Source organism: Bos indicus x Bos taurus, chromosome 8 (assembly GCF_003369695.1).
Source record: "Bos indicus x Bos taurus breed Angus x Brahman F1 hybrid chromosome 8, Bos_hybrid_MaternalHap_v2.0, whole genome shotgun sequence".
NCBI lineage: Eukaryota > Metazoa > Chordata > Mammalia > Artiodactyla > Bovidae > Bos > Bos indicus x Bos taurus.
The window spans coordinates 45,761,326-45,779,140 of NC_040083.1; the positions used below are offsets into that span (position 1 = coordinate 45,761,326).

A 17,815-nucleotide genomic window follows, 5' to 3' on the forward strand; every position below is an offset into this window, starting at 1 on the left:
TTATCTTTGGTGTTGGAAGCCTTCTTATTAAAGGTGATGGATAGTTATTTTATTTTTAATGTTCCTGTTAAGAGAAAGTGTTGGCAATTTTATGTTGGTTTTACAAATTTGGGGATAAAGTTTTGCTGCTCCATGAAATGCTGAGGTTTGGGGACCACTAACCTTATGGCAGAAAGTGAAGAACTAAAGAGCCTCTTGAAAAGAGGAGAGAAAAAGTTGACTTAAAACTCAACATTCAGAAAACTAAGATCATGACATCTGGTCCCATCACTTCATGGCAAATAGATGGGGAAACAGTGGAAACAGTGACAGACTTTTTTTGGGTACTCCAAAATCACTGCAGATAGTGACTGTAGCCATGAAATTAAAAGATGCTTACTCCTTGGAAGAAAAGCTATGACCAACATAGACAGCATATTCAAAAGCAGAGACATTACTTTGCCCACAAAGGTCTGTCTAGTCAAAGCTATGGTTTTTCCAGTAGTCATATATGGATGTAAGAGTTGGACTATAAAGAAGTCTGTGTACCAAAGAATTGATGCTTTTGAACTGTGGTGTTAGAGAAGACTCTTGAGAGTCCCTTGGACTGCAAGGAGATCCAGCCAGTCCATCCTAAAGGAGATCAGTCCTGGGTGTTCATTGGAAGGACTGATGCTAAAGCTGAAACTCCAATACTTTGGCCACCTGATGTGAAGAGCTGACTCATTGGAAAAGACCCTGATGCTGGGAAAGATTGAGGGCAGGAAGAGAAGGGGATGACAGAGGATGAAATGGTTGGATGGCATCACCAACTCAATGGACATAAGTTTGAGTAAACTCTGGGAGTTGACAACAGATAGGGAGACCTGCCATGCTGCAGTCCATGGGGTCGCAAAGAGTCGGACATGACTAAGCGACTGAACTGACTGATCCAAGAATCTGGTATACAGTCATTCTCTAGCTCTTTCTCAACCTTGGTACTTTTGACATTTTGGATCAGATAGTACTTTATTGTGTGGGCTGTCCTGTGCACCATGGGATATTTAGTGGAGCATTGCTAGCCTCTTTCCACTAAATGCCAATAGAAAACCACTCCACCCAGATGCAGCAACTAAAAATGTCTCAGGATGGGTTTTAATGGAATAGGTGGGGACTATGATCAAAAAATTTGAAAGATACTGTTCTACAGACATTGTAAATTTTACTTCATTTATATTCATTATTTTCTCATAAAGAATTTTTATTGCAATAAATGAGAAGTCATGGCAGCCATAAATAAATTCAGGTAGCAGTCAAAATAAGGCTATATAAAGTATATGTATATGTATAGACATATATATGTCTATGTATATAATACTTTGATTATGCATATTTACATTATTACAAAGATGCTATAAAGCTTAATTGATATTGACAAAGTATTTAAAAATCCGCAACAAAGCATATTGTAGATAGATATAATATTATTACTCATAATAACATTTGCATTTTTATGTCACTTTTCACTTGAGACTCTCATTCAATTGATTTGTGTCCTTAGTGTATGATTCCCAGTTCATCTTGGGGAAACTGAGGCGCAAGTCAATGTTCAACTGACATGATAAAATCAGGACTAATTAGGCCTCTCATATCCTTTATAATACCCTAATCATTTTTACTGTTATTATATGTGGCAAATAAGCCCCTGAAGGCAATGGCACCCTACTCCAGTACTCTTGCCTGGAAAATCCCATGGATGGACGAGCCTGGTAGGCTGTAGTCCATGGGGTCGCTAAGAGTTGGACACAACTGAGCGACTTCACTTTCACTTTTCACTTTCATGCATTGGAGAAGGCAATGGCAACCCACTCCAGTGTTCTTGCCTGGAGAATCCCAGGGATGGGGGAGCCTGGTGGGCTGCCGTCTATGGGGTCGCACAGAGTCGGACACAACTGAAGTGACTTAGCAGCAGCAGCAGCATACATTTAGTATTATAATAAATATATTTTTATTGTTAATTTTACATTTTGAATATTTTATATTTTACATTTTTGAACACATATGTTTATTTTTGCTAGGTTGGCAGCATCTAGGAAATAGGGGCAGGTCTTCAGCTGCGTGTCTCTCAGAACCTGCTGGCTCTGGGCACATCATTTGTGGGCAGCCAGCAGACTTTATGGAATGCCAATTGCATTGGCTTAGTCCTCCAAAGTTTCACTATAGATTGATGTTTTAATGCTGGGCTTTTGATTGTTGTCTGAGATTGTGGTAAGAAAAGGAATGTGTCTGTATTTTTGGTAATCTAGTTATAATACAACTTAAAATACATGGTGGGATAATCAAGGCTGCATTCTGACTTTCATGGACTTTCTTTGCCTTCATGGGTCCCTTCCTCCATTAAAAAAGTTTTAAATGATAGTTTATGATTGCTTTGGTATAAAGATGTATATTGTTCAAGCTTGATTATATTCTTTTTTACTGATTTGAAAGTGATTAAAACACTTTCCTTGGCCCCTAAAAGTTTCCCAGGCCCTGGACACTGGGCCTGTGTGTGTGTGTGTGTGTGTGTGTGTGCTCAGTCACTCATTCATGTCCAACTCTCTGTAGCCCCATGGATTGTAGCCTGCCAGGCTTCTCTTTCCGTGGGGTTTTCCAGGCAAGAATACTGGAGTGGGTGGCCATTCCCTACTCCAGAGGATGTTCCCAACCCAGGGATCCTATATTGCCTAAGATAGAGATGGGCCCTGGAAATAATACATTGAAATATTACTTGGTGTTTTGGCCTTTCATTCCTGTGTTCCTAGGGAGGTATTCTGGTTTTATTGCCTCAGGGAAGAATGACCCAACAGGCAACAAAAGAGCTAAATTCTTGGCTTTGAGGTTCAAAGCTTTAGGTCTTGGGATAGATTTGAAAGAATAGATGAAGAGCTGGGCTATTCTGTCCCTTAGTAGATGAAGAGTTCATGCACCAAAGATGAAAGAGGCCAGAGAAGTTGAGAATATGTGGATTTGTCTGGGATCCCAAACTTGGATTAAACTTTGGAAATCCTAGAGTAGATGGGACCTATCACTGCCTAATCATTTATTCCCAGGGTAATGTTTCCAGAGCTGTTGATGTGTGGGGCTCTGATGTGTCTCCCAAGCCCAGTGTGGTGGAGACATGAAACAAGTGCCTTCTTGGTGGGCCAGGCAAACAACTCAGGGATGGCATCTGGGTTTCTAGGAACACTGGTTGGAGAAGGACACAAAAAGGTTTTTGGTGGTTTGGATAGTGGCAGGCTTCCCTGGTGGCTTAGATGGGAAGCGTCTTCTTGCAATGCGGGAGACCAGAGTTCGATCCCTGGGTTAGGAAGATCCCCGGAGAAGGAAATGGCAACCCACTCCAGTACTCTTGCCTTGGAAAATCCCACGTACAGAGGAGCCTGGTAGGCTACATTCCATGGGGTCGCAAAGGGCTGGACACGACTGAGCGACTTCACTTTCACCCTTCTGGCAAAGTGCCAGTCTGTGTAGACTGTGTGGCAGGACGAGGCGGGCAGAGCAGAGCTCTGCATGGATCCATAATGGAAGAACATTGGAGAAGCAGGATGTTTCCATGGGTTCCAGCAAGGAGATATGATGCCAGCAAAGATGGACTCTTGGCATTGTGGTACCACATGAACTCTTTAGAGTTGGAAGAGAACCAGAATTGACAGATTAGGTTTTTTTCACCTGAAATTATGAGCACTTGGAAAAGAAATTAAGTACAATAATGGAAAAATTAAGTTACAAATTTTGTACCTCAGAATTTTTTGAAGCCAGATTAGTATTCACTATATATAGGTTTATATGGGTTCTTTACATTATTTGCAGGACCTTCCACCTTTAATTTTTTTTCCTTTTAACTCTTCTAAAAATCTTAAAATGTATTGGTATAATTTCTGTCCTTATTTTACACATAAGAAAATAAGGGCACAGAAAAGTTAAGTGACTTCCCCAAGGTCACACAGCTAGCACTTTGCTGAGCAATGACTCAAGCCCATGACCCCATTCACTCTACCATTCCTGTTTTGTGGTTTTTTTTTTTTTTTTTTTTTTTGATTAATTAATTTATTTTTGTCTGTGCTGGGACTTCACTGCTGTGTGCGGACTTTCTCTAGTTGCAGTGAGCCAGGACTACTCTCCAACTGTGGTGCACAAGCTTCTCATTACATGGGCTTCTCTTGTGCAGCATGAGCTCTAGAGTGCTCGGGCTTCAATAGTTATGGTGCACAGGCTCAGCTGCCCTGCAGCATGTGGTATCCTTGTTCCTAGACCTGGGATCAAACCCATGACCCCTGTATTGGCAGGCAGGTTCTTAACCACTGGACCACCAGGGAAGTCCCCTACTCCTGGTTCTTAATGTCTGATATTCCCCTAAAAAACTTCAGTGAGAGCTTTCTCTCAGGCTCTCAAAAAATAGTATTGGTACCAAAATGCTGTTAGTGTTTTGCAGTTAATGCTCAGATGTGAGGAGGGCTGAGGGCTCATCTGCTGAGGCTCTGCTAATATGCCCTGGGCTCCCTCTCTGCTGTGTTCTATGCAGAGCTCTGCTTCCATGAATGGTGGTGGGGAGGTAAGGGTATAATCTGAATACAGGGCCCCAGCACCAATGCAGTGGGATGAGGTGGGGTGGTCAGGTCCTAGGCTGGGTGCCCCACCCAGGTTAGTTGATGCTGTTCTGCTTCTACAGTCCTGTACTCACACTTAACAACATTGTAGATTTTTCTTGTTTAATTGCCCACTCCTTTCCAGACTATGAGCAACTGAAGGCAGGAATTACACCACACTTACTCCCCATTTGTATCTCCTGCACCTAACAGGATGCCTGGCATGTAATAGGTATTTAAAATATTCGCTCAACGAATGAGCAGATAGGTGGATGGATGGATAATAAGATCCTGGGTACCTCAGTGTCCCTCACATAGTCCTAGTCCCATATGTCTTGATAAAAAAGCAAGCCTCTTTTGATGGGTGTTTGGGTTCAGTTTCCTTTATCTCACCTGAGAAAGCTTTGTGAAAATAGCTCCTTCTGTTGTGGGCCACTTCACCTCCTCTTTCCTTCCTTATCCCCAAACCTTTCCTTTATTATTATTTTCCACCACTGTTTTAGTCAAAATGTTAAGAATACTTTTCCTCTTTCATCTACATGTTTTAAGAACTGTTATGTTTAACTGTTAACTTCCTTTAAACCCTCTTTAGAAGCAGAGACCACATGTTATAAATCCATATGAGTAAATATTTTACTGTCTCTTGTTTTGAGAAGAATTGTAATTAAATTTCATGGTAGAACAATTTCTAAAGTGGTAAGTTGCCTTTCTAAGATATTACCATGTCTTGTTTTAATTCTTACTTTCAGTAACTAATTTACATTATTAAATAAGATTCACTTCACTGGAGTCACTGAATAATCACTGCATTGGATAAGTGTTGTTTTATGACATTAGTTTTATCACGTATGCTAAATTGTTTTTAGGAAGTAGCCTCAGTATTACCTGAAAAGAGATGGGCAATATATGTCCCAAATCCAGTAAATTTATCATTAGAACAATATCACAAATATAGTAAACTTTCATTGCATTATTTTTAAAATATTTAAATGCAATACATGATAAATAAGCTTTGTCCTTTAACAGATTCTAATTTTTTTTCTTAAGGCACCGTGACAGAGAAACTTATCCTAAAGATTATGATATAGAGGGTCCTGAAGAAGTGAAAAAACTATGTAATTCAACATATCGTCGACTTGGAACCAGTGAACCCCCAGTAAGTAGTAACCACTAATTTCTCTAAGTCCAAATCTTCCTCCTAGTGAAACATGAAAAAGTAGAGGGAGGAGCATTTTCTCAGGGCTCCTCTTACTTGTGTTAGTTACTTAGGCAGGTGGCTTAGCCACTGTTTGCCTCAGTGACCTTACCTGTAAGATGGGAGCACTTCATAAGGTTACTGGGTAAATAAAGCAAATAAAGTGCTTAACTCAGTGCCTGGCACATAGCAAGTGCTCAAGAAATTATTACTGCTATTGTGATACCTTGCTAGATGTCTCCTCTAACCTTCATCATCACCCTATGAAGTAGGTATTCTTATCTCTATTTTACAAATGCAGAGAAACTCCTAGACGTTAAATGACTTACTCAAAGTCACCCAGCCAGGGAGGTGAAAGAGTGAGAGTTTGAACCCATTTCTTTTATTTTATATCTTTTGTATTTAAGGTGACAGAGTTGTAAGTAATTTAAACATGCTATTATTTCTTATAACATTTGTACAACCAAGTTACTAAAGGAGGAATCATTGCATAAGTACTTCCTGTTTGAATTGTGGATGGATTACTCCATGGTTATTTAGGTGTTTTTTTCTTTCTTTCTTTAAAAGATAATTTTGTTTATTTATTTATTAGCTGTGCTGGGTCTTTTTTTTCTATTTTATTTTAAATTTATTTTTTTATTAAAGGATAATTGCTTTATAGAATTTTGCTGTTTTCTGTCAAACCTCAACATGAATCAGCCATAGGTATACATATATCCCCTCACTTTTGAACCTCCCTCCCACCTTGCTCCCCATCCCATCCCTCTAGGTTGATACAGAGCCCTGTTTGAGTTTCCTGAGCCATACAGCAAATTCCCGTTGGCTATCTATTTTACATGTGGTAATGTAAGTTTCCATGTTACTCTTTCCATACATATCACCCTCTTCTCCCCTCTCCCCATGTCCATAAGTCTATTCTCTATGTCTGTTTCTCCATTCCTGCCCTGTAAATAAATTATTCAGAACCATTTTTCTAGATTCCGTATATGTGTGTTAGAATACGATATTTATCTTTCTCTTTCTGACTCACTTCACTCTGTATAATAGGTTCTAGGTTCACTGACCTCATCAGAACTGATTCAAATGAGTTCCTTTTTATGGCTGAATAATATTCCATTGTGTATATGTACCACAATTTCTTTATTCATTCATCTGTCAGTGGGCATCTAGGTTGCCTCCAAGTTCTAGCTATTGTAAATAGTGCTGCAATGAACAATGGGATACATGTGTCTTTTTCAACCCTGGTTTCCTCGGGTATATGCCTAGGAGTGGGATTGCTGGGTCATATGGTGGTTTTATTCCTAGTTTTTTAGGGAATCTCCATACTGTCTTCCATAGTGGCTGTATCAATTTACATTCCCACCAACAGTGCAAGAATATTCCCTTTTCTCCACACCGTCTCCAGCATTTATTGTTTGTAGACTTTTTGATGATGGCCATTCTGACTGGTGTGAGGTAATATCTCATTGTGGTTTTGATTTGCATTTCTCTAGTAATGAGTGATGTTGAGCATCTTTTCATGTGTTTGTTAGCCATCTATATGTCTTCTTTGGAGGAATGTCTGTTTAGTTCTTTTTCCCACTTTTTGACTGGGTTGTTTGTTTTTCTGGTATTGAGTTGTATGAGCTGCTTGTATATTTTGGAAATTAATCCTTTGTCAGTTTTTTCCTATTCTGAGGGTTGTCTTTTCACCTTGATTATAGTTTCCTTTGCTGTGCAAAAGCTTTTAGGTTTAATCAGGTCCCACTTGTTTACTTTTGTTTTTATTTACGTTATTCTAGGAAGTGGGTCATAGAGGATCTTGCTTTGATTTATGTCATTGAGTGTTCTGCCTATGTTTTCCTCTTAGAGTTTTATAGTTTATGGTCTTACATTTAGGTCTTTAATCCATTTTGAGTCTATCTTTGTGTATGGTGTTAGGAAGTGTTCTAATTTCATTCTTTTACATGTAGCTGTCCAGTTTTCCCAGCACCATTTATTGAAGAGGCTGTCTTTGCCCCATTGTATATTCGTGCCTCCTTTGTCAAAAATAAGGTACCCATAAGTGCATGGGTTTATTTCTGGGCTTTCTATTTTATTTCATTGGTCTATATTTCTGTTTTTGTGCCAGTACCATACTGTCTTGATGACTACAGCTTTGTAGTCTAATCTGAAGTCAGGAAGGTTGATTCCTCCAGCTCCATTTTTATTTCTCAAACTATTTAGGTGTTTGCTCAATCAGTGTGAGGCAGGAGCCTCCCAAATTCTGTCCTACAGTGTCAAGAGATTTGGGACTAGTTGACGGCTCAGTTCAACTTCTTAGTTTGGCCTTGGGGCCTGAAGAGTTGGTAATTTCACAGACAGATATGAATGTGTTTAGAAGTCTGGGTTTGGATCACATTCTTCCCCTCAAAGCCTGGGCTACTTTAAAAAAGGGTAAGCCTAGGAAGATCCATAATTCTACCATTGAGGATGGCTCTAGAAAATTCTCTGTTCTGCAAGATGATGGGAAAAATTTAGCTTAGCAGAACCTATGCTGTTCCCCATTCATTTTATAGTTATCATAGGCAGAGAATAATAAACATAGACTGAAAATGGGAATTTATTATAAAGATGCAGCTGCCTGGATATGGAAGAAGGACACTTACTGGAACCAAGACAGCTCTAAAGCAAGTCGTCTCTCTCTCTCCCTCTCTCTTTCTCTCCCCTCTGTTTTCTCTCTATCTGATACACACACTCTTTCTCAGAATCTCTATTTCTCTCTGCTTTGTCCTCCTTTAGTCCCACAGCTTAAATCTCAGGGGCGTTCTGCCAGTTTCCCCAGTTTTCACCCTGCCCTCTTGCCTTTGCACAAGGCTGCCTAAGTGGTCATTAGCCAGCACATGGATGGAGCTCTTGAGTATAATGCCCAACTCAGAAAATAACCACCCCTTCCCACTTCTCCAAACCCAGCTTACCCTTGCTTTCTTGAGCATGGTGAGGATGAGAGCAAGGTGGACAATGCAGGCATTGTCTGGCATGCACTTAGCATCTTTGACCCTTAAAAACATTTATTTTTTATTCCTAAATGAAAATACTCTTGATCTCTAGATTGTGGGAGGAAGTGAGATGAAGTGAAATATAAGGAGTAGGAACCTCAAACATTTATTCCTTATATTCCATGCATTGTAGCAGTTAATTCTCAGGTTTAATAGAGAATGTATAAATGAAATAATATTTACCCTCTTTATGACTTTCATTCATAGTCATTGAAACCTTGTCCTACCAGGTTTACAGTGTGTGTTAGATAGGAATGTTACTGAATGAACTTGGGTCCACTTCCCAACCTGCAGCAAAGCCAAAATTCAGTTTGAAAATAGAGACAGGATTTTGGAAAAGGTTTACTATAAGTCTCATCTGCAAAACTAAGTTACAGATATGAGGCTCTGGTAATCTATCTGCAGTAGCAGAGCAGCAAGAAGGGAATCAGCTACATATTCATCAGTGGTGGGACAAAGATAAGTGAGTAATCAGGCCCAGATTTGGCTTAGGGAGATGAGATATGGGCCATGTAGAAGAGAAAGATGACAGAGAGCCATTTTAGTGCCTGCCCAAGAGCATCTCATGTAGGAATGGGAGAGGGATTGACTGTATTTCCATGAACTGAGCCAGGACATTGAAGTACAGAGATTGGCATCCTGTATCATGAAACACACCGCTGAATGTTCCCAAAAGAGTTCTCAGCTTCTATTAGAACACTGCAAGAAAGTCAGGTTTGAACGTCCTTCAGTGCCAGAGAGGGTCAGACACAGGCAAACCCAGAGAAACCCAAAACAAGAGTACATGTCCACTTTTCCCGCATTTGCTTCTCTCCTTCCTCATGTCTTCTCACCCTCAAACCCTCAAGGAGCCAGAAGGAGTTGGGGTGTAGGAAAGAATTCCAAGGGGGACAGTTGGGAAGAAATCAGCTGAAGTAGACCAGACTGACACATGCTTCTTGAGAACCTTTCATTTTAAGTGAAATTTTGGCTGGTACGTGGGACTGGGCATTTTACTTACTCAGTATAACTGTTCTTGGGACAGAAGTAGCCAAAAGGTTTTTATAATATCTGAGTGACCTGAAAATCCTGAAGCCTGTCCTATATTTCAGCAAAGAGCATAATAAGGAACTATCCCTTCCAAGTAACTATGGATGGACAGCAATGAAAGAATAGATTTGTTTTCTGATTGTACCTACTTACAAGACCTATTTGTTCAAAGAGCCAATTGCCCATTTGTATATAAAATAGAAGTCTATTCACATCATCCCTCTCCATCCTCTTCCCTTACTTTAATTTTCTTCATGGCACTTCAATGACTGGACATATTTAAGACTTGTTAGCTGTTAATTGTCTGTCTCTCCCTACTAGAATACAAGCTTTATGGGAGAACAGATGTTGGTCTTTTTTGTTCTCTGCTATATCTCCATTTCCTCTAATGGTGTCTGGCACATAGTGTGTGTGTGTGTGTGTGTGTGTGTGTTAGTCGCTCAGTCATGTCTGAATCTTTGCAACCCATAGACTGTAGCCTGCCAGGCCATGGGATTCTCCAGGCAAGAATATTGGAGTGGGTTGCCATTCCCTTCTCCAGGGCTGGCACACAGTAGGTACACAATAAATATTTATGGAAGGAGGAAAGAAAGGAAGACTGTATTCCACAAATATGTATTAAGTTCCTATTATCTTGTTAAGTGCTGGTCTAAGAAATGTTGTGCCAAGTCATCATGATGAGTGCTAGGGTTAGAAACATAATTCAAAGCAAGGTCACTGTACATCAGGAACTCACAGGCTTTGGGGGGGTAATGGGTGCATGCAACCGCAGTGGTGGTATGTATGATGGATAATATGACAGGAAGAAGGTCAGGGCACTTGAACTGAAATAAGTTGAGGAGAGGGTCAAGGATGGCTTCCTAGGGAATTCCCTACTGGTCCAGTGGTTAGGACTCAGTACTTTCACTGCCGAGAAACCTGGGTTCACTCCCTGGTTGGACACTAAGATCTCACAAGCTGTGTGGTGGTGTGGCCAAAGAAAAGTATGGCTTCCCAGTAGAGGTGACCACCTGAAGCTTCTGGGCTGAGTGTTTAAAGGAACTATCTGTTGGTGGAATCTGGAAAGGTACTACCCAAATTTCAGTGGTAGCATAGTCGAATTCCTACCCCAGTGACCCCTCTGGCTTCAGGAAGCTGAGTGGAGTCGTGGATTCATAGGGGAGCAGTCATTCAAGCCACTGGAATTTCTGATTGTGTTAATAGTAGTCTAAGTGATTATGGGAAGTAGTATTTTAAATTACAATAGTTTGTGTTATTTTATTTGGACTTCATTAAGGTATTACTTAGCTATAACAGAGTGAGTTCCATGTAAAGTAAATGATCAAGAATACATCTATCATTATTTCTTCATTTGTTAAGTCCCTCACCCAAGGACCTCATGGCAGATTATGACTCTCTGTCTTAATCACTTATGTAAGACCACTTCTAAGGAAGTGTTGCACATTGAATCCCATAAACTTGGAAGGATTAACTACAGAGTAAATTTGATGTTGTATCACAGAAGATGAGAAATGTCAGATAGAAAGGAACAAAGAGAAATTTGAGTAATTTTATTAAGCAGATTTTTCTTATATAGCTAATGGATCAATGCCAAGGGATTTTTGGAACAGGATAACACTGATGAGCAAATTAGTCTAATATTAGATTAGTATTAACAACATGACAGTCATTTTGGACTTAAAATGGCAAACAAATGAATAGTACAAAAGTGTGCTAACATTCACTTTATGAACAGATGAATACTAAGTAGGTCTCAAGTAAGAGCTGTTTTGGTGGATGAAAATACAACATTTAAAAATTAAAGACCCTAAAAGGGATATAATTATAATGGATTTGAGAAATTAAATTGTCATTTACTTAATTGGTTCAGGTATTTTTTTCCTTTGATTGACATAGTAGAATAGTATTTTGAACACTACAATCTTACAAATGCTTCCTGCATTCAGATCTAAGTACTACCTGAAAAACACATATGGATCAAATCTTTATAAATGGAATAATTTTAAATGTCAGTGAAAGAGAACCACTTAAACCAGGGAGAAGAAAGATGTTTGGAAGATAGTGGACTATTGAGTCAGGGCCCTCTCTTGCTTTCTATCTCCATAATCTCTGAATTTGAAGTTGATGCCACAGGTTCCAGCATGCTCTCCTGGATTTTGTCTTTTCCTATGTCATTACAATTGCATCTGACTTTCCTGTTTCAGGAATTCTGTGTAAGTTTTGGCCAACTCGAGCGTATTTCCTTGTCTTATGCTTCAGCTATGGGCTTGGGAACTCTATCGAGTATCACTTCTTGGCACTTGGATGTGAATGAAAGGAGGTATCTGCCATTTTGATCCTATTACTCTCCTTTGTGACTCTTTTTCTGTGTCAGTAGTCATGCCACATGGCTTCCCAGGTGGCTCAGTGGTAAAGAATCTGCCTGCCAGTGCAGGCGGCCCAAGAGATGTGGGTTTGATCCTTGGGTAGGGAAGATCCCCTGGAGTAGGAAATGGCAACCCGCTCCAGTATTCTTACCTAACAATTTCTATGGACAGAGGAGCCTTGTGGTCTGCAGTGTATGGGGCCTGCAAAGAGTCAGACAGGACTGAGTGATAGAGCCCAGTCATGCCCTAATTTAACTTTTAGAGAAACTAGCTTTTAATATTTCATATGTGTCCATTTGCTTGTGTGCGTGTGTGCGTGCTAAGTCGCTTCAGTCCTTCAGTATGAGTTAGAGGAGCATGCTTTCAGGGAACCCTTATAAGGAACCCCCAAAAAAATGCCTGTTGGGCATCATTTAAAATGCCAGGGGGTAAGTCTTCCTCAGCACAAATAGGCTGGTTACATTCTAATGTGAAACTTGAGGCGAAGTCCTAAGTGACCTACTCTTTTCCTGTACCCATTACCCAGATTATACACCTACTGGCTTTCCTTAAATGTAGCCATACGGGAAGAGTTCATTTTGGAAGATTAGAAATAGAGACTTAAAAAATTGATACTCAGGAAAATGGGGAATAAGAATGATATTATGAAGTGTACTTCCTGTATACATATTAGATATTTTTTATATTACCATTTTACTCAAGCTAGATTTTATTATGCAAATTAAATGGAAATTTTAGTGCTTATCCTGTAAGCTTGTGCTATGATAATTGCTGATATCCAGTTTGTGATACATATATATATACAGCCCAAAAGACTTTTAAACATATGGAAGTGTTTTTATAAATTATCCACCCTTATGTCAGGTTATGAACATTTCTAGACCAAAGTGATTTTTCACATTAAGATGGTGTAGGATTAGGTTTGCCTACACACAACAGAAACCAGAAATCAACAGTGGCTGTTCACATAAGGTTTTATTCTTTTATATAAAAAGTCGGTGGCACCAAGCAGCCCCCTGCATTGAGCCGTGGGTGTAAGGGTTTGGAGTTGGGTGTGCTGTGCCCCACCCTCAGTACAGAGCAGAGAAGGCGGATGTTTCTTTGGGGTCATGTTGGTGTGCGTCAGAGGAACTGAAATATCTGGCCTTGGTTCAGAAACCTAACAGATTGCCAGACAAAAGGAAACACTTGAAGTAAGAAGCTTCCTGTAAAGCTTTATAGGTAGAGTTTATATTTATAGCACCAATGTACATTTTGAAACCTTCTTTTAGGAGTGGGAGTAAAAGGGGAAAAAAGGGGGGTGGTGGGTGAAGGGGTAGATGAAAGCTTTAATTTAAAAAGAAAGTTCAAAGAAAGGAAATTATTTTGATTAAATATATTTCATTTGGGTATTTTTGGACCATATAGTAAATTAATTGTTAAACTGCAGTCGAGTTGTGGGAGTGAGAGTTTTGATAAGCCCTGTATGGACTGCATTGTGAATCACTTGCCAGTTGTATTTTATGGAGCTTATTTAATGATTTAAAAGACTGTACTGTATATAGGAGGTATGTTGCCTTCTTATTTGTATGTTTACCATATACTTTGATATTTGAAATGTTATGTACTGCAAAGGCTACTTATATTTCTAGAAAAGATTGGATTTTATGCAACCTCTTTTCCTTGAATTAACAGCAATAAAAAAAAAAAAAAGTCTAGAGGATAACAGGCCAAGAGTGGTATGAAAATTCGATAAATTGTCAGACACCTACTGCTTCTTGCTTTCTGCTCTGCCATCCCTTACAAAAGGCCCAGTATGGCTGCTGGAAATCTGCCATTATGTCCACATTCCATGCCATAGAAAGAGAAACAGAAGCTGGAGGTTGTATATATTAATTCCATTATGTCCTATTGTCCAGAACAAGTCACTGGTCATTTCTAAGTATAAGGGAGGTTAGAAATGTAGTCTGAAACCTCATGGGCCCAACTAAAATTTGAGGGTTCTATTATTGATGAATAACAGAATTGGAAGTCTAATATTGGAGAATACTATTTACCTCTGATATGGAGGACACAGAGGGTAAGCGTGGGCTCTGCTGACAGATTGCTTCTCATTGATTCTTGGCTCCACCACCTACTAGGTTGTAACTTTGGTCAAGAGTTTACAATTTTCTGTTTCTTTATTTACTTGGGTAAAAAGTGGGAATAGAGTTTTCATGAGCATTTAATGTGAAGACATTTAGAATGGTGTCTGGTCAATATGGCATTGTTATTGCCATTATTCCATGGTTTATTGCAACTAACTAAGCTACACCCAGTAGTCTCTGGGTTTTATTTACTACTATAGCTCTAGAACTTAGTAGGATGCCTGGCATTTCACATATATGGACGGATGGATGAATGACTGAATGAGTCAGACTGCTTGTTTTAAATTGTGGGATTTCTTTTCTCTCTGGTTTATCTGAGCATTAATCCCTTTCAACCTCAGTTTTCCCCTCCTTAAAATGAAGATAAAATAAGCCAAGAGTCTTTCCTTTCTCCCTCCAGAACTACTCTCTACCCGTCTCAACCCTGCTGTGTACCAAGGAGGCTGACCTTTATGGATTATGTCAGTGAGTTTTTTGCCCTCTGGCTTTCTGTGAATTTCCAGGAACTGGCCTGTGGAAGGCACTGACAGGTGATCAGCAATGGAAGGAGAGCTGGCTCTGACATTTCTTTGCTTTCCTCCTGAGAGGCCATTTTGACAGTGGCTGTCTTCTATGGATTAAATGATTGTGTCCCTTTCAAACTCAAATGTTGAAATTCTAACTCCAAGTTCAGTTCAGTTCAGTCGTTCAGTTGTGTCCGACTCTTTGCGACCCCATGAATCGCAGCACACCAGGCCTCCCTGTCCATCACCAACTCCCGGAGTTCACCCAGCCTCACGTCCATCGAGTCAGTGATGCCATCCAGCCATCTCATCCTCTGTAGTCCCCTTCTCCTCCTGCCCCCAATCCCTCCCAGCATCAGAGTCTTTTCCAATGAGTCAACTCTTCGCATGAGATGGCCAATGTCCTGGAGTTTCAGCTTTAGCATCATTCCTTCCAAAGAAATCCCAGGGCTGATCTCCTTCAGAATGGACTGGTTAGATCTCCTTGCAGTCCACGGGACTCTCAGGAGTCTTCTCCAACACCAAAGTTCAAAAGCATCAGTTCTTCAGTGCTCAGCCTTCTTCACAGTCCAACTCTCACATCCATACATGACCACAGGAAAAACCATAGCCTTGACTAGACGAACCTTTGTTGGCAAAGTAATGTCTCTGCTTTTGAATATGCTATCTAGGTTGGTCATAACTTTCCTTCCAAGGAGTAAGCATCTTAATTTCATGGCTGCAGTCACCATCTGCAGTGATTTTGGAGCTCAAAAAAATAAGTTTGACACTGTTTCCACTGTTTCCCCATCTATTTCCCATGAAGTCATGGGACCAGATGCCATGATCTTCATTTTTTGAATGTTGAGCTTTAAGCCAACTTTTTCACTCTCTACTTTCATTTTCATCAAGAGGCTTTTTAGTTCCTCTTCACTTTCTGCCATAAGGGTGGTGTCATCTGCATATCTGAGGTTATTGATATTTCTCCCAGCAATTTTGATTCCAGCTTGTGTTTCTTCCAGTCCAGCATTTCTCATGATGTACTCTGCATATAAGTAAAATAAGCAGGGTGACAATATACAGCCTTGGCATACTCCTTTTCCTATTTGGAACCAGTCTGTTGTTCCATGTCCAGTTCTAACTGTTGCTTCCTGACCTGCATACAAATTTCTCAAGAGGCAGGTCAGGTGGTCTGGTATTCCCATCTCTTTCAGAATTTTCCACAGTTTATTGTGATCCACACAGTCAAAGGCTTTGGCATAGTCAGTAAAGCAGAAATAGATGTTTTTCTGGAACTCTCTTGCTTTTTCCATGATCCAGCAGATGTTGGCAATTTGATCTCTGGTTCCTCTGCCTTTTCTAAAACCAGCTTGAACATCTGGAAGTTCACAGTTCATCTATTGCTGAAGCCTGGCTTGGAGAATTTTGAGCATTACTTTACTAGCATGTGAGATGAGTGAAACTGTGTGGTAGTCTGAGCATTCTTTGGCATTGCCTTTCTTTGGGATTGGAATGAAAACTGACCCTTTCCAGTCCTGTGGCCACTGCTGAGTTTTTCAAATTTGCTGGCATATTGAGTGCAGCACTTTCACAGCATCATCTTTCAGGATTTGAAAGAGCTCAACTGGAATTCCATCACCTCCACTAGCTTTGTTTGTAGTGATGCTTTCTAAGGCCCACTTGACTTCACATTCCAGGATGTCTGGCTCTAGGTCAGTGATCACACCATCGTGATGATCTGGGTCATGAAGATCTTTTTTGTACACTTCTTCTGTGTATTCTTGCCATCTCTTCTTAATATCTTCTGCTTTTGTTAGGTCCATACCATTTCTGTCCTTTATCGAGCCCATCTTTGCATGAAATGTTCCTTTGGTATCTCTGATTTTCTTGAAGAGATCTCTAGTCTTTCCCATTCTGTTGTTTTCCTCTATTTCTTTGCATTGATCGCTGAAGAAGGCTTTCTTATCTCTTCTTGCTATTCTTTGGAACTCTGCATTCAGATGCTTATATCTTTCCTTTTCTCCTTTGCTTTTCACTTCTCTTCTTTTCACAGCTATTTGTAAGGCCTCCCCAGACAGCCATTTTGCTTTTTTGCATTTCTTTTCCACAGGGATGGTCTTGATAACTATCTCCTGTATAATGTCACGAACCTCATTCCATAGTTCATCAGGCACTCTATCTATCAGATCTAGGCCCTTAAATCTATTTCTCACTTTCACTGTATAATCATAAAGGATTTGATTTAGGTCATACCTGTATGGTCTAGTGGTTTTCCCTACTTTCTTCAATTTCAGTCTGAATTTGGCAATAAGGAGTTCATAGTCTGAGCCACAGTCAGCTCCCGGTCTTGTTTTTGCTGACAGTATAGAGCTTCTCCATCTTTGGCTGGAAAGAATATAATCAATCTGATTTCGGTGTTGACCATCTGGTGATGTCCATGTGTAGAGTCTTCTCTTGTGTTGTTGGAAGAGGGTGTTTGCTATGGCCAGTGCATTTTCTTGGCAAAACTCTATTAGTCTTTGCCCTGTTTCATTCTGTATTCCAAGGCCAAATTTGCCTGTTACTCCAGGTGTTTCTTGACTTCCTACTTTTGTATTCCAGTCCCCTATAATGAAAAGCACATCTTTTGTGGGTGTTACTTCTAAAAGGTCTTGTAGGTCTTCATAGAACCGTTCAACTTCAGCTTCTTCAGCATTACTGGTTGGGGCATAGACTTGGATTACTGTGATATTGAATGGTTTGCCTTGGAAACGAACAGAGATCATTCTGTCATTTTTGAGATTGCATCCAAGTACTGCATTTCGGACTCTTTTGTTGACCATGATGGCTACTCCATTTCTTCTGAGGGATTCCTGCCTGTAGTAGTAGATATAATGGTCATCGGAGTTAAATTCACCCATTCCAGTCCATTTCAGTTCGCTGATTCCTAGAATGTTGACATTCACTCTTGCCATCTCTTGTTTGACCACTTCAATTTTGCCTTGATTCATGGATCTGACATTCCAGGTTCCTAT

At 40.0% G+C, this 17,815-nt stretch overlaps 1 protein-coding gene across 4 annotated transcripts in view; it reads left to right on the plus strand.

Annotated features, from left to right (window-relative positions):
- The window catches only part of C8H9orf135 (chromosome 8 C9orf135 homolog), a 161,034-nt gene that overhangs the window by 78,780 nt on the left and 64,439 nt on the right, over positions 1 to 17,815 (plus strand). For all 4 annotated transcript variants that reach the window (XM_027549439.1, XM_027549438.1, XM_027549435.1 and 1 more), the window contains one exon: positions 5,634 to 5,742. Coding sequence is in view for 2 of the 4 variants with exons in the window: in XM_027549435.1 (XP_027405236.1) it covers positions 5,634 to 5,742 (109 nt within the window). In the remaining 2 variants the exon portion in view is untranslated. The remainder of the gene's footprint in view (positions 1 to 5,633; positions 5,743 to 17,815) is intronic.